Raw genomic sequence first — 23,964 nt, forward strand, 5'->3', positions numbered from 1 at the left:
AGGAAACTCATCTGTTAAGACAGAGTATTACTTCATTAGTAAAAAAACATGTATCAGCACACCTGCGTGCGTGAATTTTAGATACATGGTAAGGTGAAAGTGCCTAGAATTGTAAGGAGACTTAATAGTAAATAGTAAACAGACTCTTAAAGCAAGAAAATATTTTGGTTTTCGAAATTAATGGATAAAGTAAAAGTCTAGAGCTAAATCACCTTGTTCCACACTTAATACTTAAATCAGAATTAGTCTCATTAGCCTGGTGAGAAGAAATATGGAGGCAAAATGCCAATTCTTTTTCCTGTTGGAATTAAATTCAGTCTTACACCACAAACACTTCAGAATGTATATCTTACACCAGAGATACAGGAAACAAATCAAAAATGTGCTTATTAGGCACATAAATTTAATACAAGCATGCCAGAGGAAACTGAAAAATTAACTAATGCCTGAATGAAATTTGTGCGAATGTTTGTTGTGGAACCCTTTGACTTTTGCATGGATGGTATTTCTGTTATAGAACTGGAAAAGCTTTAGTCAAACCTTTCCATCTAGGAGTTTTCATCTCTGGAATTTCCCTCAGGGTGGACACACACTGGAGTAGATCCATGATTTGGAAATATATGAAGTTGTGTTCCTGGAAAAAACTGTGGGCTTTTTTTTTTTATTTCATGGAGACAACAGAACAGTGCTCACTTCTCCTTTCCTTCCCAGAAAAAGAATTGTCTTCCTAGTGCTTCTGTGACCTTTGTAACAACGTGGCTAGGTAGAGAGTTTGGGTAGCCATGCGGTGAGACTATTTTCACTTCAGACTCAGTGTTAAATTGTAGGTATTTGTTGGTCCAATTTTTTGTTGACCTAAAATTTTGTGTTGTCAAATTTTGTCTTCCATTAGATGCTTTCTACTTTCTAAGTATGTCATAAGTCCCATTCATTTTGTTTCAGCTGTTTTCTAACTATCTTAGAGGTTCCATAGCAGGCTTCTACATCTACTTCCCTTTTTTTGTTCAGTTCTCTGGAAAATATGGACTTGATCCTATTGAAAGGGGAAAAAATATGGAAAAAAATGTGGGTTTTTTCTAATTTCTATCTAATATTTTGTAATTTTCTGGGATGTATCTTTGTTTTGTATTTATGAGGCCTCTTTTTAGAAGTACAGTACTTGGCTACCTCACAATAGTTTTCCTTTGATTAAATCATTCATCAGATTATGCCTGTCATACTATTACAAACCTGTATTATTTGAGTTGTTTGTGCTGTTGATGGAGTTTTTTCCCTTCTTATCTTAAAGATCATAAATAGGTTTGCAAGTAGAACTGTTGAGTTACTTGCTCTTTCATTTTGCTGTCTACACTGGTCAACTGAGTATGACCTTGCTTTTGCTCAACTTTGCTTTCAGTTCCAATTTCCTGACTTTCATGGATGAGTTCCTCTGTCAAATATTGCAGTTCATCAGTATTGTCTTGAGAACAGGATCATTTTGTCTGAGAATCAGATACAGTTCACTTGATTTCTGTTTATGTTAAATTTCTGTATTAGTAGCAAGTGGATTGTCATCAGATGTGTTGTAGGTATGTCTGAAAGTGGTATAAGGAAATGTTTATTTTCTTTTTTCTGTTGATGGAGCCAAGGGACTATGTATTGTATTGTTTTTATATATTCTATGAATTATATGCTATGAATTTTTGGTAGCCTTAAAGTCAGAGCATTTCCCTGGGTGGTTTTCCCATGTAAGTATTAGAGAAACAGACTTACAGAAATTAAGAAACTTTTTTTAAAACTTGTTTTGGATTGAAACAATATTTTTTAGTTTTCTTCCCATCATGAAAACATTAATATTTCTGGATTACTCAGCATGTTTCAGGAAAGGAGATAAGGTTGTCATCTTTTTCACTGATCTCACTGGGATTCAGTACATTCCTTCGTCTCAAAGAGTGTGAATTTATATCTTCCTCTAGTTATAATGGAGATAAAGATGTGATTTTGTACTGACTGTGAAGGATATACAGAATGTATTGTGCACTAACCAGCTAAAAAAATATACAAAAGCTAAATAATCTGTCATGCAAAGACTTGTCGCTTTGGAATTGTTACTATTACAGAGCTAAGCATACAGGTTACTCAGCTGCAAGTCACACTCAGAGGTCCAAGAGTCACTGCAGTGTCATAGACACTGTACGAACTTTTATATTGAGACTGAAGAGCTTCAGCATTCATATAAAAATAGCTTTATACCTTTCATGTATTTAAACAGATAAACCCTATTACCATGATTCCTAAAAATAATTCTAATAATGTAAGAGTAAGTAAAATTTGACTGTTTGTAAACATATATATATCAAGGAGAAGAGCAAAAATCTTCAAAATGAATGTGCAATTAAGCTTCTGTACTAGAGGGTATGAAATTGCAGATTGAAGCCCGTCGGCGGTTGTCCTGAAAGGGAATGCAAGAGGAATGGATTAGTCTGAAGAGTAGTAACAGTTAAATAGCCTGATATGTTGTGGCATTTGGGGATTTGCACGGACTGCATATTATTAGGTAAGAGCAATCATTTAAATTAAGAAGTTAAGACACAAAATTATTGCTGTGGGAAAAAGGTAGCACTTATATAAAGGAAATCCATGGCTTGGGAAGTATGAACTTGCAAAGACCATGTAAAATTTTAATGTTTGTTAATACGGTGGCTGACTCACATGTGTGTTGGAAAATTGTACCCAGCAACTTTTTCGGGTGGCTGAACAATTATTGTTTTACTTCTTTAACCACTTAGATCTATACCTTAATAACGTACCTTTCCATAAATACAGAGCTTGTTGTTCCACCGCTTCAAGCACTGTTTAGAGAAAAGATGAAGTGGTTGGGTCAGAGGAATATTAGTTTGTGGCAGTTCTTTATGTAAGAATGTTGGAGTGTTAGTACCTCTGAGGAGGTGAACGACAGAAGATAACACATAAGCACCGAAGATCCAATGTTGTGACTACAAAGATGGTTTTAGACATCCAAAGATAGTGGCTTTAGAAAATGGAGTTCTTCTGCCAATTCTAGAGTTAATACAGTTTTCTTATATTTGTCATCTTAATGGAAAAGTGTTTGCTTTAATTACCTTCTATTATAAACAAATGATCAAGTATTATGTTTAACGTACACTACACTACACATACACTACACAACTGTTAGTTGTTGCATGGGTTGTGATTATTTTCAAAGTCTTTTCTGATCAAAGAAACTGATAACAGATTATAATGAAGTATAGATCTAAAAGACTATTGTCTTTAAACTCTGAATATGCTGTTTATCAGGGAAAAAACAAAGATAAATCTGGGTATTCTTATTCATTACGCTACTTATAGGCATAGTAAGAGTTCTTCACTATGAATTGTTATATTCTAAACAATAGCATCTGGGAAGATCCTAGTACAAGTAAATAAAACACTAATTACAGTATAATTCTTATGAAAGGAGTTTTTGTCATCTTGGAGCTGTCTTAGGATCACATTTATATTCTCATTTTCCAAAATATAAATAAACTTTTTAGAGTCATAATTTTTAAGGAGAATACTTTTTCCATTTGTATGAAATGCATTCCTCACTCAGACAAATGACCTAAACAACACAGTAAGAAAAAAATAACTTCAAGCTAGTTTTACATCTACTTTATAACAGACATTTTAAAGTAAAAGACAATGAGAAGACGGGACAAGGTCTGACCAACAACAGGATATTTAATTTTTACATATATAAATTTATGCAAAATGTAATATGTGATTAAAGAAAGGTGCACAAGAAAAATTATAGTGTTTTCCCCAGGAGTTTTATGTTCTGATTGGTGGCATGACATAATAAACAAGAGCTGCTAAGGTTGGAAAGGAAGGGATGATGAAGGGTAAAATGATAATTTGATGTCATTGGTTACTTGCATTTGTTAGGTAGTTGGTCGGCTATTTTAACTGTTCATAGTCAGAGTTCTCCTTTGCCTTTTGTCACTTTCATCACTTGTGAATATTGCTGCAAGGGAGAAAGGTCTTTAGGAATGATTTGAAAGTTGAGAGGAAGAGTGCTTCCCTTATGAGTTGCAGGCAAGGTGATGTTCTGTATAAAGAGAGAAAGAAATTATGAAGACAACAGACAGGAAAATACACTGAAAGAGGTATAGTTAGTAGCTGTAGTAGGTTCAGGATGGAAGGGATACAGATCTCTGGTGAGGGAAATGGGTTGTGGAGGGTCTGCAAGGCTGCTGGGAAAAAATTCAAGATTGATATAATGGGAAAGAATAAACTAATGGCGCAGCTCACAGAGCAGCTTATTTATAGCAGTTTACTGATAGGAGAATATTATTTTTAGCAGCATCTTTTGAACGCCCTTCAGGAGAATTACATGGGTATAAGTGGGGCCAAAGCACAGTACAATGACCAAAGGAGCTGTCGTCAAAAAGAAAGGTTAAAGTTTTTAAACTCTCAAGGCTTGGAAACTTTTTTTATTTCATCATTCATAATGTTTTGATGTTTCTATGCCTCACAAGGAAAGTAGTTTCTTGGTAAAATTAAGATTATTTGCATGAAATATTTCAAAGTCATCGTTATAAAGAAATACAAAACTATTTTATTGGCCTACTCTGAATATTTCTAATATTAAAGTGTTGACTTGGAAAGCCCAACAACATTTACGTGTGAAAGTATGTAAGGCATTTCCATTGAGTAAAAAGTGACCATTTTATTTGCCTTTTTGAAATCAGTCTGCTGGCAATACAGCTATTGAACTATTTTTGCTAAGTTCTTTCAATTAATGTTGACAAGCAAGCGCTAGCTTTGCTGGGTGGAGTTCCAAATTGCTTGTGAGTCCTGGGCTACCTGCAGCATGGTACATTAACTGTGCCCACAGGAGAGATCTATGCATGTAATTTCCATTCAGTGATAAAAAAGAAATTAATCTCTCTATTGTTTGTTTTGTGAATACAGGAGAGCAACTATTTTTGGTGTGGTCAATTGTGGTCAGTTATGTAGCTCACAAAACAACATCTTTTTTTTGTGTATTGCAGGTAGCATAGTGTACCTTGGGATGATGGTGGGGGCATTCTTCTGGGGAGGCTTGGCAGACAAGGTGGGAAGGAGACAGTCACTCCTGATATGCATGTCTGTCAATGGATTCTTTGCCTTCCTTTCATCATTTGTCCAGGGCTATGGCTTCTTCCTCTTCTGTCGCTTGTTTTCTGGATTTGGGTAAGCTCCTCTGGTTTTGTTTATTTCCACATTTCTTTCTGTTAATACAACTTTCCTCTTTGCAAAAGCACATTATTTAATGTAGAAATAGGTCTGTGTCAGGGGCAAGAGAATAAACAATGTAGCTACTACACTCCAAAGTAACAACCTGAAGGGGAAGAGTAATGATTTTAGGGGAAAGACACAGACTGCAAATTGGGAAATGGAGTTCTGTTCTAATTTTGCAACAGACTGGCTTTGTGAACTTGATCAACTTGCTCAACTATTTTATGCCTTAGGTTCTCTATGTATTGCTTGTTCAGTCAGCAAAACAATACCCTCCTCACAGGTGTACTGAAAGATTTCAGTAATATTTGTAAAAGTTTCTAATGTTTTTTGTGTACATGATGCTGTTTATAATACCACTGCAGTCAAGACTGTCAAACTTAAAAAGAGGCCCTAGGGTGTGCCAGATGTTATTACTCTCTCCAGAAGAATAGTGTTCGCAGCCCTGTGTTTGTTTTACTTTTGTTTTCATTTAAATAACTTCTCAGTTGTTGGAAAAGTTTAATATATTGGTAATGGTCAATAAAGTTTATAATTTTAAACTTACATGAGCAGAGACTGAGATACACAAGTAAACTGTTATGAAAAATCTTCTGCCTTTACTGCCTTTGGATAATCAAGAGCTCTGTTCTACAGAGCAGTTAGTTTAGCACTTTTGATAACTGCTTGATTGAGATCAAAACTCCCAATTACAATTCTGTTTCAGCCCACTATCAATCTTTACGGTGCCGAACAGGCAGGAGCTGGTGAGAACACAGTGTGCTGTGTCATAAAGACATGCGCATGAAGTCCACTGCTTATATGGTTTGTTGGCTGTAGTTCATTTAGCCATAGAGCACCAACACCGTTATGTGATGCCTGCAGTTTTAGAAAACCCTTGAACTGGTCTACTAGTAGGGTAGGGCTAGACACCCATACCAAAAATAAACTGCTGCAGCGCTAAGTACTATTCAAGTGATTCAGGAAGAGGGATGGAAGGGCAAGGGGAGAGAGAAAGGAGACATGAGGAGTCCTCTTCCTAGAAGAATCTCCTTAGTTTGTCACCAAGTTGTCAGATACAACTCTAAAAGAGATCAAGAGGAAATGGCAACTGTTCTAATCCTTTAAAAAAAAAATTAGGATAAAAACCTCCCAAATATCCCATCCTGCTACTTTGCAAGTTTTTCATATCATTGGTCACTATCAGCTCCAGATGCTATGTTTGGTCTCTCCACAGAAAAACATTGATTATGTTACATGACATTTGCACTCTTCCATGATACTGTCAAAGGTCAGAAGCTTATTGTATTCCTGCTCAACCTGCCCAGTTCATGAGGGCAGTACTGAACCTTTGTGCCACAAAGGTTTGTCTTTTGGCAGGCAGGTTTGTGTCACTGTTGGCTTTCACCCAGATTGTCCCTCTTGGGGTATATGGCAAAATATGTATTTGTCATGCCTCATGCCAAACTTACCTACAGGGTCTTCTCCTCACTTGTAGCAGTAGAGTTTCCAGTAATGTACAGTGCATGTACTTTTAGTTGTGATAGATATGTCCTGGATTGGGAGGCATGTTCCATTGTGTACCCAGCTTACGATTAATGGTCTTTGAAGGAGCAGACCCTTTATACCTGTATCTTATACCTCCATGTGGGTCCCCACTGTGTCCAAAGTCCTCCTCTCCATCTTTGAGAGCTGCATGAATAGGTGATAGACCATTTGCCACCATGTACTACATTTTAAACCTCCACCAAAAACAAAAACAAACAACAACAACAAAAAAGACACAAAATGACAAGAGCTGCAGAGTCATTCCTCGTAACAATTACTGCAGAGAAAGATTCATGACTAGCTCACATTTGCAATTTTCTTCGAAGACCATATTTGTCCCTGAAATAACCTCCTTCAGCTGGTATCAGAGTTGCATCGTAAAAGCCATGAGGTTTCTAGAACTGAATCCGTGCTTCATACTCTCAAGATGAAGGAAAGGTCTTCCTTTTTCTGTTCTCGCTGTTTGTCTGTGATGATGCAGTTTTTCCACCAGACTTTGCATGTTTGGAGCCCTTCTTTTTCTTCTGTTCACTTGCTCTCAGAGAAGGCTTGCTTTTCACTTACGAGCAATATTCAAAATGGTATTTGCGTCACATCTGCCCTTCCTTTGTTTTTTGATCCCATTTTGGACATGATCTTATATTGAGAGCAGTTGTAACAGCAACAAACACGTCAAATGCCAAGCACTAAGAAAGAAGGGAAAGGCTAGAACATTCCAGCTGCAGAGGCAGCAAAGTAAAACCTTTTCACTTTTAAACAGCTGGGCACAAATGTACCCACTGATAGAGCATACATCTTATAGGTCTCTGTTCCTAGACACTTTGCATCAGCTGCTGTGCAAGAAGGCAAGCTCTTTTTGGTATTACTCACTGAAGAACTTCCAGATATTTGCAACAGCTTTGAAGCCATATCTTCTTGCAGTATGACAGGAAATTAGCTTAACGCATTTGAATTAAGTCTTGAACATTTATTGCATTCTGCACTACATCCCACATCTTGCTTGAATTAAAAAGAAGTTGTGTCAGTTGAATGGGAATAGAAATCCAGTTTAATTTCTCTTTATAACCTCTCCTTATTTTAGAGGTCCTGTCTTTGGACAGTAGGTGTCAGTTCCCCTTTCTTAATGAAAGGCACTGAATATATATCTCTGTTACCAAGGGAGGGGACTTGGTTCCCTGCCCATTGTCCAGAGTCTCTCTCAAGATGTACTGTCATATAGTGTTTCTTTTCCAGAATACTTTAGACTATACTTCATTAAATCTGTGACTCAACTACAGACAGGTTTCTTAGCCCCTCCTCAGAAAATACATCTCAAGCTACCTGCAGTACTCCTTCCATATTACTGGGATCTACCAAAGAGTGCTCGTGTCAATGTTGTAGCACTAAACTCATAATACAGATCTTTTCACAAATTTTTCACACTCTTGTGAGGAATCCATAGCTAGCAATAATCCAAAACTGTGGATTAAGTTTCTTGTAACTAGCAGTTTTTAGGTGATTGCCAGTGCAAATCCACCCATGCTGACTTTTACCATGACTTTTGTATGTTATGTGTAGTGCTTTATATCCCCCTTCTCATAGTGGTCAAGACAGGAAGGACATGCAAGCAGTAACAACTGTAAAAATGTTTCAGCAGAGATACGGACCATGTGGACACAGCACAAGATGGTTGGCCTACACAGGCAGTTGCCTTCAGGAACTTCTGACCTAGACCAACAGGCTGCCTTTATAATTGTGTCTCATCAGTGTTTAGTATAATGTTGTATTTATCTTTTACTTCTTCATACCCACTTGCTCCATTTCTTTCTCATGAAACACCTTTTGTCCTCACACCCTCAAAAAGCTGTAATCCTACCGCTTCTAACTCCTTTCCAGCTCCCAGCTGCCTCGCACCCCACAGGCTATCTGTGTTTTTACACTGCAGGCTAATGAATAGCTCTGCAGGTGACTGGCTTCAAAGCTGATAGCATATGCCAAAATGGTAAATATGCTTCTCAGGCAAGTCAAGGAAGCAGCTGGCAAGGTCTGAGCTTTCCAAATAGCTTTGATGCAGCCCTTGCAGCTTCAGCTCTGGTTAAAGGTGGACTAATGCAAACCTGGGATAGCTGGGAGAGAAGTGGTCTTTCCTAGGACTGTTAGAAGAAGTGGATAGTATTCTTATGAGGAAAAGAAGATTATACAAAAGAGAGAGAAGTACTAGATAAAGGAAACATGTAAATAAGGCAGAGCCTACATGAAAGGAAACAATCAAAAGAAAAAGTAAAAACTTGAAAAGACCAATGAAAAAAAAAGAAGGAAAAGAAGAAGAACAACAAAAAGAAGATGATCTGCAAAAGGAAATGTGCATAAACAGTGATATTGTGACTACCAATACTGGCAGATCTGAAAGCAATTTATCTGACATGTCTAGTTGAGCAGGTACTGCAGGCAAATTCTTTGTAATCATATGCTTGGATTTGCCATCAAATTTGACTTGATTTTTTTAAATAATGTTGGGTAAACTTGGGTAATCAATTATTTACTCATCAGTTCAGCTTCCATCAGAACTGACAGTACTGTAGAGTTCAGTAAATAATCCCGTGAATCTTTGTCAGAAGGACTTTCTTGCTATTAACAGCATACAGGCCACGTGTACCTGAAAGACAACTTCTGTAGTAAACATAGTTCAAAGAGGCACTTCTGTTTAAACATGTGTAGAATGTTCATCAAAGCTTGGTCTATACCATGCTACAGTTTTGTAGGGCTTTATCCAGCAGTTCTCAAGGAAAATCAGTCAGTCTGGCTGCTCACTCTTAGGTACTTTGCCAGTCTAATGGCAGTTCTGAAAGGAAAACAAGAGATGTTTTGAATGAGACTTGTGGTATGGGGGTAGAAAACTGTTAATAAGAAGCAGAAAGAGTAGGTACAGTTGGACAGGAGAAGAAAGGGTGGTAGGCTGTTTCCAAATCTCAGGAGTGTAACACTGGATCTGTGTTTGAGCCCTATCACTTTTTAACAAATTGCAAATAACAAGGCAACAACTTGCAAATGCCTGCTGACATAGACACTATCCTTATTTTCAGTCTGGATAGTGTCAAAGTCTGAAAAAGATGACAAGGTATTTCAGAAGAACGTCTGTGCTTTTAGTATTCTGTAAGGGTTTTTTCCTAATTATCTCTATTCCTTGTATGCTTTTGCATTTCAGGCCTCTTTGGCTAGTGAATCTGCAAATAAACAAAGGCTTCTATCTGAAGTCAGAGGTTCCTGAACGCCTCACTGAAGTGCTTTCACCCCAGCTGTCATACTGTGCAGTTGCCAAAATCTGGTGTGTCAAATCACAGCTCTGAAGGTAGATTAGCAGATATTTATCAGCTTTCTTTGTGACAAAGAAAACGCAAATGTACCTTAGCTTATTGTCTGTTTCACTGAATGCACTTCATCGCTTAAGGCCCCTTTTGGTTCTCCCACACCGCAATTTCACAGAACAAATATGAACACAGACTCTACAGAAATAACATTATAAAAGCATAGCTGGTATCAGAAATTGAACCTTCTTTTGCTGATAAGTGAGATTTGATCAGTTGCTTATTTCTGTATTGTCATTTCCCACTGAATAACTGCTGTTCTTTTTGAATCTAAAATTTAAAAGAAAGCATCAAAATGTTGGATAAGGAGCCACCCTTCTTTATGAATAAATAGGAGAAACAGAACAACTCTTTTTTTGAAGTAACAGAACTGAACAAATATGACCGACCACCCAAAACGTATGCCACATGCAGACTGAGTAGAAGCTGAACTATATAAGAGATGGCTTTCACTAGAGACTAAATGCAGCTGCAGGGCATAGGTACAAGACAGTGGAGGACTCTGTGTGTAAGAGTCTGTATATGAGCAAAGGCAGATGGAAGGAAGTAGCCAAAACGTTAAAGTGTAGGTAGAAAGATATGAAGGACATAAGCCTGAGAAAAACAGAGTAAGAAGTAAGAGTGAAATAAGAATTTGGGGACATCAAATAAAGTGTTCAGTCATAAATTTTTTCTCCAAACAGAAGTAACGCCTAAGGCTCCAAAACTGGTTCATCTCTTGCATCAAAAAACGTAACAATATGCTAATTAGTTGGTATTTCCTTCAATTTGAATTATATGTTTTGGAGAAAATGCAAAAAGACCAATGCATTCTGCTCTTGCTCTGCCTACTTCTGATGGGCTTTATTACTGCAGATGAAAAATAACTGAGAAAGATCATGACTGACATGTCATTCTTTTAACTAACATTTATAGCATTCTCTCCACATATAGACCAGTATGTGCAGTAGAAAATGGCTCCAACTGTTTATTGTGTTGTTCTTGTGTATGTTTCCACATATTTATTAAAAAAGATGTGGATGAAGGAACACATCCTGTTGTTTTAGGTGCAGAGACTGATCTTTATAGAGTGAGAGAGTTTATTTTATGGTATTAAACCAAGCTCAAAACAGTTTTGCCTCTTGTTGGTATTAGACTGTGCCTTATTACAGAATCTGTTTTTCTGGAGACAGTTACCACTTATTATCATCAACCCAAAGGCTTAGACCAGTGTTTTTAATATTTAAAAAATTGTTCAGACTCTATGCAGTTTTCCAGTGGGGGTATAAAAAACTTGTATAGTTAGAATACCCTGTGGGAAAAAAGTTTACAACCACTGCTTTGGCTATTATGACTGAAGAAACAACATACATGAACAACAGATAAGACGTAAAAACTGCAGTTTGCTTGAATCATTTGCAATTATGAAAGTTAAAATCCTTCACATCTTTTAGAACAAATTTTTCTTCTCAAGTCAGCACAGTTTTCATACGCTTTACATCTGCGCATGTAGACATGTGAAGGGAAGAATGTAGTCTCACGTATCAAATTATTTTCTACAAATGAGGATGAGCCATATAATTTATAAACACAATAAGACCAAACATCCCACTGTATTAAACTTATTAATTGCCAGAAGCGGACTGAATACCATATACTGTGGGAAAATAGTGTTTGCATTTCCCATAAAACAAATAATGAAGTCTTCCTACTATAAAATCAGTAAAAATTCTACCTTTTATTTTATTTGTAATTCCCTTCTGTGCATGCCACCATCTATTCCACACAGTGATGGTAGGATATGAAAAAGGCAGTCTGCTTTCAAACTTGTAATACAAAAATGTTGAGGATCAAATTCTATTCCTTCCATGTAAATATGGAAGGGCTCAACTGAAGCCACTGAATTGTTAAGGGCTTATAAGAGTGTATTGAAGGTGGGATCTAGGATTTTTTTTACTACAGAAAGTGCATTATTCCTTGCAGCTGTTGGGCAATATGGTGGGGGGGAGTTTAAATATGAGCATTTGATGAATTAATTCATAATGTGCAATAACTGCTGAAGTATGTGAGAGATCCTCACAAGACAGTGATGGAAGAAGTCTGAGTTCCTCTGATCATCTCTTGCCCAGGTCTTTGAGAGGTAATTCATGCTTCTGCTAGCAATGTTCAGTATACCAGATACCACATTAGTTCTATAATAGTAAATGGCTGTGGTACCAAGTACACGTTAACATTTCTGCAAGAGTCAAACAGAAATTTGTTTGCTCCTTGAAAACATTCTCTAGGTCTGCACAGTTTTTAAGGAGTTTCCTCATTGTTTGGTGTGATAACAGTTGTAGCACTTCCTGCTCTCCCTTTCTGCTGTCACTTGCTCTGCGTTTCAGAGACAGTTTTAGAGAGTGGAGACATGTCTACTGCCACCCTGAGACTGTCCAGCATAATAGCGAAAAAACAGTCTTCAGCAGAAGAATGCTTTCTCTCCATCTCCCTCCTCTCTCTTCCAATTCAGCTGTTGATTAGCCTCTCTACGATTTTCATAACACTCTTATAATTATTGTAATAGCTTTGCATTAGTGACACGGGAAGAGCTTTTCAGGTACAGATATCCTAAAGTCTTCTAGTAGTATCACTCCTCACTTATACGAGGCCAGAAGGAAGAATTTAACCAGCTGATGAGAAAGATCTCCATCCACGCTTTTAAGGTACAAAGAAGTGCACAACACACTTTACTACACAGTTGCTGTGAAACAGAGACCTTGAACTCTAAACAGCAGCTGTTGTCTGTATGATGAAAATACATCCTTTATTTCCCCTTTGGACAAGTTATTTTCACTGCTTAATAATATGAGCATAGTATCTGGACTTTTAAGCTTCTCTTAACCTGTTAGTGTGCTCACTGGAAAAGTTAACATAAACACATCAGATGAAACAGAAAAATAGGGTTTTGTTCAAAGCTGATTAATATTTTTCTGTTTATTTGCATATACTAAATAAATACTTTGTTTTGCTAGCTCCAAAATTCCTCTTACGGGTCTAAAAGCTCTATTTGTTAGAAAAGTTGCCCTGTTAAATTGGTCAGTACAGACAATGCTTCTTCTGTAGGTTAGTTGACCTTTAGGACATACCATTTGAGTCTATACACCCACATCAGCTTTAACACTAAAGCAGCGCAAACCTCCCATCCTCCAATGTACAGTTGATTCATGGTGGCAAATAAGAGATGCCTTTTTTGCTGCCTATGGTCAGGATCACTGTACATTTTATGACATTAATATAGGATATGTTCTTTCCACTTGAGGCATCCACCCATTTCCTATACCATCATTCCACAAACATTTGTATGACCCACGATGTATGACTTACTCCGCCCACTGAAAACTCTCCACAAGACCCGTGTCAGCAGAATTCCAGCCAAGAAGATTCAAGGGAGATTTCAAAAAGATTATATGTTGAGTCTTGAATTTCATAGGCATAATAACTGCATTTGCCTGAAACAAACCATTTATAGAGAACATTTTCAAATACTTTTCAATAGGAAAACTGTTAAAGTATTGAACATGATTTATTATTAATTGTGCTACATAGCACAGATGGTTTCAGACTGTGTTTACTAGTATAGCAACTGCATTATAAAATAAAGAGAATATTCTGTACTTCATGAAGAGACATACGGAATGAAGAAAATTGTAAATTTAGACATATTGGATAGTAGAACAGGAAAATTACCTAGTATATGTTTACTTACCACTCTGTATATTTTTCTTAATGAGCAGTAGCAATCAGAAAAAAAACACTTACATAAATTATTCTCTTCAGGTAGGGTGTTGTTGCGTGAATGATACTGTCCTACATGCCATAAGCAATCTATTCATTTAGGTCTTCTTAAAAGTGGGCACCTACAACTCCTCAATAACACTTCCCAGCTTAAGCGGGAAAGAGGAAGACCTTGTTTCTGGTTCTGCTAGTGAATTTTCAACATTAGAAAAAGAACTCTAATTAGATCAATGGGTATTGTATTTGTGCAATGTTGTCGGACTGCAATTCACAGTTGTGCCTGAGCCCTGGAGGGTAACAAATCGTAGCTTATACTTTGGGAATGGGAGAGCATAGCACCAATGAGGCATCAGGGCTTCCCCATCACAGTGAAATGAGGTGTGATTCCACCTTTGGCCATGTCCCTTCCACTGTTCCTCACCCCAAGCTTCCAGGAGAACCAGGAGGACAATGTCTCCCGTTGCCTCTAACAGGGCAGTTCACTAGTGAAGGCATTTAGAGTTTTCACTCATGGGAAGAAATAAGATACAACCTTTGATAGCTGTATATCTAACAAGAATTCAAGGAGGTAGGCTCAGCTATGGGAAACACTCATTGTAAATCTAAGAGTTGACCAGTGGTACCTCACAAAGAGCTGTCTAGAAGGAAGTGACAAAACAGCAGACCCTTAAACAACAGCTCAATCCAGTATTTCATCATTGTACATGAAGGCATCTTAAAATAAACTATATTGCTATGGCACTGAATTTTCTTAGCAGTGAAATACCATTTCTGTGTGCATATATTCTTTTTTAATATAAGTATTAATCTATTTCAAGATTCCTTCTTTCTGCTCGCAGTTTGGCAGCTCTTAGATGACAGCATAAATATACATTTATCTCTAAAATTCAGTTAAAAATTCAAACCACACAAGATACTGCTTTAAAGTATGTAATCTGGAATGTGAGAATATCTCTTCAAGTTTCACAGGTATTTTCTTCAGCAGGAAAAATAAAATCCGTGGAGACTTGTCCTGTTGTGGAACATTTGATAACTTGCATTGGTATTGAAGAGGTAAAGACAGTAAAAGATGATCTGGAAGCTGGTACTGAAAATGATACACAATTTGAGTTTAATATTTGTAAAACCAAATTGAACTCTTTTTTTTGTCCAACTGACCCTCAGAGAGTGTTTATTTTTACTGTGTGAAAAGCCGAATATTATATGTATGCATAGGCTTTTCATAAAAACTTAAGTAAAAAACCAGCATGGGCTTAGCAAATCACGTAGTACCACTGAATAGAACACTGCTTTTAAATATGCATGAAATAAAATGTATTAGTAACATAGTTGGCATTTAGTCACTTCTTGATTACCCAAAGCATTTGAGACAGGACTTAGAGAAATATCTATTATTCTTTGGGAAAATGAATAATATTTTTGCTAAAAGCAATGTATTTTGACGCTTGTCAGTAGACTGCCAAATTTCAGGGTTTTTGTGATGGTGAAGGTCAATGCTTTGTGCTGGCTTCTGTTCCAGCACCTCTCACATTGGCACTCCCCTTGAATCACTGAATGTAAAGAGTCATACACAGAATTTTCAAGGAAATATTTAACAAAAATCGTGTCTGAACAGGTGAAAGATTCCTCAAGAGTTCCCCAATACATGGTGCAAGTTGAGAAAAAACACTCTTGCCAGAAAAGTTACTTGTAGTTTGGGTTTTCGATGACTGCAGCTGTGGGCTTGTTCAGACTTCATCTGTCTGTTACTCTCTCACCTAATCTATGATCTGTATCCCCTTTTAGGATCGGTGGAGCTGTGCCGACAGTCTTCTCCTATTTTTCGGAAGTGCTTGCTCGGGAGAAACGAGGCGAACACCTGAGTTGGCTCTGTATGTTTTGGATGATTGGCGGCATCTACGCTTCTGCAATGGCTTGGGCAATAATTCCTCATTATGGTAAGAAAAACATCTTGTGATTTGCAGCTCTTGTAGTATGAAATTAAAGCTCTTGAAGTACAGTTTGAAGAGGGGACTTCATGTCTGTTCTCAAAATACTGAACCTGCTGCTAAGAAAAAATTTGATTCCTTTTGGTGGAAGTAATGCGAATAGGTAGTACCCTAAATTACAAACAATGTATTAAAAGGTACAAAAATTAGCCTACAACCATGTTTAGTCAGATTCTTTAAATTACTGGAAACCTGAGCACGTGACAGTATAATTGGTGTGATTGTTGAATCTGGAGAAATAGGTGATGTGGAGACTTGCATCAGAGAAAATAAATTTTAAACTGCTGTGCGTCCTATTTGTGCTTGCTTGGTTTGTTTGATACCGGAAACGATACATTCTTCAGAAAGAAGAGTAAGGACAATCTTAATGTTTGCAGCGCTAGTTCTATACATAAAGCTGTGCTGAATGTTTCATTCTTAGTAGATCTTTTTAGTGGTGTAGACATAGAGAAACATAGCAGAGTGTACTTAAATGCTGTAGGGGTGAATGAGGGCAAATAAAACGGGAAGCTTGCAATGGCTGAAATTATATACACATGCAATATAAACCACATTGTGAAAGACCTCTTTACTGCCCTGACATGGTTAAACATTAGGTGGAGGTACAGATTCAATTCTTAGTCTCTTGGGCTTGCCTTTTTGAAGAGTTAAATGGTCACAGGGTTGCTGAGACTGCTTAGGGGTTCTTAAAAATCAGCTTCTGCAAGCACTTATCGCTGGCACTCAAGACAAGTAAAGCAGCGTTGTGAGTTGGCTGGAATCCAAAGCAGCTTTCTTTAGCCAAACAATGAGTTTTATCACAGTTGGATTGTGAAAGAGAGGACAACTTCATAAGGTTTGCCCAAAGTAAGTGGAACATTTAGCAAGTGGTAATGTCCAGAAATAAATTACAATCATTCAGGCTAATCAAATATCTAGACTGATGCATTAAAATTAATTTGAGAGTCCAGTACATGCAACCTGAATCTATGTCTTCAACCTTGCCTTTTGGCTTTGAATTGCTGGAATCAGAGAGAGGAATTTTTGCTGACAAGGCACAATGTGGATAATTTTTTTTTTCCAATTGGTAAATTGCTTTGGATGCCAAGTGTGTTTTGCTTTCCTATGGATTTTTATGTTCTTTATCTTTCAGTGGAAATTGCAAACATCGTGACAGACTGATTTACATAGGTTGTCTAATTTCACTGTAGATTTTATAAATAACTCGTTAACCTTTACTGAGGTGCTTTTAAAATGTCACGTGGCAGTATATCTCAATGAATAATAATACACTTCTTTATACCAAAGCAGTGGCACTAAAGTGAATAATTTTCTTCTTTCTCTAGCAGTGGCAGATTATCAGCAACAAAAAGGCATGCCACACTGATTTTTCTGTGTGTGTGTGTGTCCTTCTGCAAAAATATTTATTAAATCACCTAAGATGAATGTAAAAATCAATTTTAAAAGACAGTATTCTTCAGATATCAATCACTCTCCTTGCAGTATATTAAGGGAAGTCATAATAGCCAAAAGAGGGGCTAAAAAGCAAGCTATAAACAACAGAAACAATCCTTTCTTACCGGAAAAGAGGTGGGTTTACATACCATTCTGGCAAAATTAAACAGAGTGTATTTATGGATTTTGAAGAGGTCTTAAAATTGTCTTCACTTTAGACTTTTTTGTTACGTTGTGAAGTTTAAAACCCGTTTCTTAGTTCCTAGTAACAATGTGGAATCACCCCAACTCAGGACCAGAAGCAAACAGCTTCATTGTCACGATGCTGTGGCGAGCTCTCAAGCATTGCCGAGGGCTCCCAGGGCAAACTCTGCTCTGACACTCAGGAGAGTGCAGACACACATTGCTGTACCCTCCTGGAAACACTCCAGGCCAGGGGAATACCAGTGCAGATCTCTGCACCATTTGTACGATGTGCATTCATGAAGAGGCTCATGTAGTGGTATTTTCTTTTTTACCATTTTTACACGGTTTCCATGGAAATATTTTGCCAGAATTAAGGAAAGATACAGATTTTTAGCCAAATCACATCCAGTCCCTCTCATCATTCGCATCTCCAGTGACCAGGAAGGAAAACATAATTATAAATAAATCAGCCCTTACACTTCTAAGGCTCATTTGTATAGTGAATAGGGATTTCTGAGCTTTCTGCTTCTTGCATGAGAAGTAAATGGAGTTGATTTTTCCCAGATAAACCAAGAAGTTACTCAACAGCAGTGAAGGAAGTTGCATCTGTTGAAAAGCAGTAAACTGCCATTGAGCATAGTAGAATTATTATTAAATGAATAGAAGAATACCAGGCCAACAGAGCAGAATCATTTCATAGACCTTTTTTCCTCCCTCTTTTACAAATATATTCCTTTCATTTGTACTGCCTCTTACATAAGCCACTTTAAAAATTCCTAGATTCACAACCGGTATACGTTATCTAGCCCAAGGCAGCCAGTGAAGCTATACAAATTTACCAGTTGAACATTTAGCTCTATCTTTCTGTGAGAAAACAATGATTACATTCTCTGTATGCAACACTTTGCCTCTGTTTCTGTTCAAGAAGTACAGGAGCGTCTGAAACCTGAGTAATGCTCTGAAACACAGAATAAAGGGAAGCTCACAGTTGCCTTGGCATCAGCGTGTTTTTAAGAGAGGAATCAGTGTGATGTAGTGCTTCAGTGACCATGTACAGAAAGGCTAATATCGTCTGGAAGACAAACATCTTTCTCCCAGGTCTTCTTGAGGTCTATAGGTGTTGGGTTTTGTTTAAAAATTGAAAATGTATGTAGACTTTTTCAGGGTCTCTGAAAAACGAGCTCAGGTCATGGAGAAGCTATTAGAAGAAACATCGCAGAGAAATTCTTCTAATTGCTGGCAGTTAACAAAGTCCCAGATTAGGCTGCTACAAAGAAATTGCTTTATGCACTGCTTAGGTCAGGCTTGATAGGAAGGATAATTACCATTTTATAAATGATTTCGTGAGTGCAGTTTTAAATTTAGCATCATGTTTCAAGGTAGATTGGTTCAAAGACTGTCAAACACATCAAATGTGTATTACAATATTCTTTAAGAGGTTCATTTTTCAAATAACAAAGTATCTTAAGAGTGTGAAATTAAATGTCAGTTTAAAATCCAGATGGTGATGTATTAGCATTTTGTTACATCATGTTTATGTGTTAGTCTAAGGATACGAATCAAAAACAATCATGCAAGTTGTTCTAGACATTTTACCCCTTTAAATAAAAAAGAAAAAAAATAAAGTTATAAAATTATCAGTTCTAAAAAAAAAAAAAAATTCCTGCCATACACATACATTATTTTAAAAATCAGTCTCAATTTTTATTGTGCTATATCTCCAAACTAAAAATCAGGGGAAGCTGGATAAGGATTTCAATGTATTTCACCTATCAATTTTTGTATTCCATGTCATTCTATGTTTTGCATCTATGATGCACACAAGCTTCATAAACAACAGGAAAACTGCTGGAATATGAAACACTCCCTACAGTATTTTGCTTAGTGATGAACAAATATTGACCTCATTGGTTTGCAAATCTTATTCCTGAACAAGAAGGGGAATACATATATTGCTAGGCAGAGAACTGGAGGTGGTGGGGAGTGTGACTAGGATGATGCAGGTGTCCAGAATGCTACAGCGTAAGCTGTACTTGAAATACTGAAGCTTTTCCCACACTCTAGTACCCCATTTCTGGTATTTAACTGTAGAGAGAGGAGACAACCATATAAAAGAGCTCTAGAAAACAAACCTCCATGGGAAGACCAGAGGCACAGACATTGCTTCCATATACATCCAGCAAATTCCAATTAAATTAGTCTAGATTATTCACTAGAAGACTACAAGTTTAATACAGAGTCAGAGAAATAGGAAACACAGTACTTTCTAGCACGCTCAATGTAAAAAAGCAGATTTAAGTCTTTAGTCTAAACATTTTACTTAGACCGGTGTAAACACATTGCACTACAGATCTTCATATAAACTGTTCATTTGTCATCAGCAGAGTCAGTCTTTTTTCCACTTAATTGAGGACCAGCTACTTGTGTTCATAAGACAGATATTCAGCATCATTCAGGAAACACACATTTGTAACAGGAAGTGGACTAAAAAATCTAAGGAAAAAGCATTCAATTTCAGAACAGAAGATTTCTTGCCTAGCTGTGTCTCTCTAGGTATAAGTAGGAAAGTATTAACTTGCTCACTATTTAAGCAGATTTTTCTGCTGCATCTGCAGACAACTGGTGTTTTGTCCTTTGGCTGAAAGAGGACAAGTTACAAATGATATTTCTACACCAGCCATTAGAATTTTGCTAGACTAAAGAAGGCCATTTTTTCCTGAATATCTAATATTTTTTGTAAAGATAATACGTTTTTTCCAGTATCACAGAACTTAAAAATGCGGACATAGAAGTGTCCAAATGATGGACTCACTCTTCACTTGCAAAATATTGTATTTAAAAGATTAATGGTAACTTCTATTTTTAAAATCTTTAATTATGTCTCCTACTGGAAAATTTGTATTCTTTTCCTGATTTCTAAAAGATATTTGCTCCTACTTTTCTCTGAATATCTTTCCCTTTTACTTTTTTCCTGCCAATATCTTTAAATGAGTTTAAATGGCAGAAACTGGGATTTAGTTTAGATAGGAAAAAAGTTAAGTTTTAAATACACATGTAATAAAATATTAACATGAAATACCAAATGCAGTTAAAGAATCTCCATCACTGGTGGCTTTTAAGGGCACATCAAACCACAGCCTGTCCTCGAAGTTTAGGAGCATGTTAAATTCACCGAACCTACTACTGGAGACCAGTTATCCAAGCTTAGTTCTGCTTCCTGTAAGTAGATATGTGTTCTGGTTTCGGCTGCAGCCGGCAACAAAAGCACCATGTGGCCGCCCCTCCCCCTGCCATGGTGTGGAGGAGAATGGAAAGAAACAGGCAGAAATTGGTGGGTCGGGATAAGGGCAGTTTAACAGAACAGCAAACAAAGGGAACAGGAACAACAATGATACAGATAAGGAGAAAACACAGAACAAACCCGCAGAACAGAACCGCTCTCTCGGACCGAACCACCACTGCGCGCTCCCGAGCCACGAGTGAGTTCCCGCCGCACTGACGGAACCCAGCATGACAGCACATGGTATGGAACAGCCTGCTCTGTTTGGCCAGGTTGGGGTTGGATCAGCTCACCCGGCTGTGCCCCTTCCTGGATTCTGGTGAAAATTAACCCTGTCCTGGCCAAACCCAGGACATTATCCACCCCTTATTCCATACCATCTACGTCACGCCCAGGTCCCCCATTGTCCAGTTGATCACCACCACATCTCCTGTCTCCAGATATCATTCCCTTAGTCTATGGATCATCACTCTAAAGTGTCCGTTGAGTTCATTTAATCCATGACTTCAGGCTCCATCTGTCGTAATGGTCTTCCGTGGCAGGAGAGGTGATGTGTGGTGATGGGCGGTCACTTGCTGCATCCGGAGCTCACAGTCTGCAGATGTTGATCTTGATGAAGTTGCTGGGTGCCAGTTGTTGAAAACCAGGTCCAGTCCCATCATTGCTGTGCTCTGATAGGTTTTCATCAAAAAAAGTCCATCCTTCTTTAATCTGGACAATTCTTACTACGATACTACTGGTACAACATATAACAATTATAACAGTGATAACAGAGAGTGACAGGGTTATTTAACAATTAACTTTATACAATTTATTTATTTATGGACTATTCTCACCTAAAATCAAATCCCTAAGAGGTACACATCGGACTTCCCCATCCTTCCGCATTACCCGCCAGGTACAACCAGGTCCTTGAGCAAAAGCAATCCCGCGGACGGGCTTGCCTTTGCCCGAGGCAGGACTAACCCAAACCATCTTCCCTAACATGTTCTGCATGTGCAGTACAGGGACTTTATCCCCTTCTACGGGGTGCTGAGGTTTTGACTGGGCAGGACCAGCCCGGTTGGTGGACCCTCTAGTGTTAACCAACCAGGTGGCCTTTGCTAAGTGAGTGTCCCAGTTTTTGAAAGTCCCACCCCCCATTGCCCTCAAAGTGGTTTTTAGCAGCCCATTGTACCGTTCGATCTTTCCAGAGGCTGGTGCATGGTAGGGGATGTGATACACCCACTCCATACCATGTTCTTTGGCCCAGGTGTCTATGAGGCTGTTGCGAAAGTGAGTCCTGTTGTCCAACTCAGTTCTTTCGGGAGTGCCATGTAGCCACAGGACTTGTTTTTCCAGACACAGGATGGTATTCCGGGCGGTGGTGTGGGGCACAGGGTAGGTTTCCAGCCATCCGGTGGTGGCCTCCACCATTGTGAGCACATAACGCTTGCCTTGGCGGGTTTGTGGCAGTGTGATGTAGTCAATCTGCCAAGCCTCCCCATATTTATATTTTAGCCATCGTCGTCCAGACCACTGAGGCTTTGCCCACTGGGCTTGCTTGATTGCAGCGCATGTTTCACATTCATGGATAACCTGTGCGATGGTGTCCATGGTCAAGTCCACCCCTTGGTCACGAGCCCATCTGTATGTCGCGTCCCTTCCTTGGTGGCCCGAGGTGTCATGGGCCCACCGAGCTATAAACAGTTCACCCTTATGTTGCCAGTCCAGATCCACCTGAGCCACTTCAATCTTAGCAGCCTGATCTACCTGGTGGTTGTTTTGATGTTCCTCAGTGGCCCGACTCTTAGGGACGTGGGCGTCCACGTGACGGACTTTTACAACCAGTTGCTCCAGCCGGGCAGCAATATCTTGCCACAATGGGGCAGCCCAGATAGGTTTGCCTCTGCGCTGCCAATTGTTCTTCTTCCATTGCTGCAGCCACCCCCACAAGGCATTGGCCACCATCCAGGAGTCAGTGTAAAGATAGAGCACTGGCCACTTCTCTCGACTGGCAATGTCTAAAGCCAGCTGGATGGCTTTCACCTCTGCAAACTGGCTGGACTCACCTTCTCCCTCGGCAGTTTCCGCGACTTGTCGTGTAGGGCTCCATACAGCAGCCTTCCACCTCCGCTGCTTCCTCACAATGCGACAGGACCCATCCGTGAACAGGGCATACTGTTTCTTATCTTCTGGCAGCTGGTTATACAGTGGGGCCTCTTCAGCACGTGTCACCTCCTCCTCTGGCGATGCTCCAAAATCTTTGCCTTCTGGCCAGTCCATGATTACCTCCAGAATTCCTGGGCGACTGGGGTTTCCCATTCGGGCGCACTGGGGGATCAGCGCGACCCACTTACTCCACGTAGCATCGGTGGCATGATGCGTAGAGGGGACCCTCTCTTTGAAGATCCAGCCCAGGACCGGCAACCGTGGTGCTAGGAGGAGCTGTGCTTCAGTGCCGACCACTTCTGAAGCAGCTCAAACGCCTTCATATGCTGCCAGAATCTCTTTTTCAGTGGGAGTATAGCAGGCCTCGGATCCTTTTTATCCCTGGCTCCAAAACCCCAGGGGTCGACCTCGAGTCTCCCCTGGTGCTTTCTGCCAGAGACTCCAGGTTGGGCCATTCTCCCCGGCTGCGGTGTAGAGCACGTTTTTAACATCTTGCCCTGACCGGACTGGACCAAGGGCTACGGCATGAACTATCTCCCGTTTAATTTGTTCAAATGCCTGTCGTTGCTCAGGGCCCCATTCAAAATCATTCTTCTTCCGGGTCACGTGGTACAGAGGACTTACAATCTGGCTGTAATTTGGGATGTGCATCCTCTAAAAACCCACAACACCTAGGAAGGCCTGTGCTTCCTTTGTGCTGGTTGGTGGAGACATAGCTGCTATTGTGTTGATGACATCCATTGGGATTTGACGGCACCCATCCTGCCATTTTATTCCTAAAAACTGGATCTCTTGTGCAGGTCCCTTGACTTTACTTCGCTTAATGGCGAAACCGGTTTTCAGAAGGATCTGAACTATTTGCTCCCCTTTCTCAAAAACTTCCTCCGCGGTGTCACCCCATACAATGATGTTGTCGATGTACTTCAGATGTTCTGGAGCTTCACCCTTTTCCAGTGCAGTCTGGATCAGTCCATGGCAAATGGTGGGACTGTGTTTCCACCCCTGGGGCAGTCGATTCCAGGTGTACTGGATGCCCCTCCAG

General features: G+C 38.9%; 1 protein-coding gene across 3 annotated transcripts in view; it reads left to right on the forward strand.

Moving 5' to 3' along the window:
- SV2C (synaptic vesicle glycoprotein 2C) overlaps positions 1–23,964 on the forward strand; it is a 164,136-nt gene that overhangs the window by 82,544 nt on the left and 57,628 nt on the right. For all 3 annotated transcript variants that reach the window (XM_075410751.1, XM_075410752.1, XM_075410750.1), the window contains exons 3-4: positions 5,034–5,214; positions 15,669–15,820. In XM_075410751.1, the coding sequence (XP_075266866.1) occupies positions 5,034–5,214; positions 15,669–15,820 (333 nt within the window). The remainder of the gene's footprint in view (positions 1–5,033; positions 5,215–15,668; positions 15,821–23,964) is intronic.

The sequence above is a fragment of the Opisthocomus hoazin genome, chromosome Z (genome assembly GCF_030867145.1).
Source record: "Opisthocomus hoazin isolate bOpiHoa1 chromosome Z, bOpiHoa1.hap1, whole genome shotgun sequence".
Classification (NCBI taxonomy): domain Eukaryota; kingdom Metazoa; phylum Chordata; class Aves; order Opisthocomiformes; family Opisthocomidae; genus Opisthocomus; species Opisthocomus hoazin.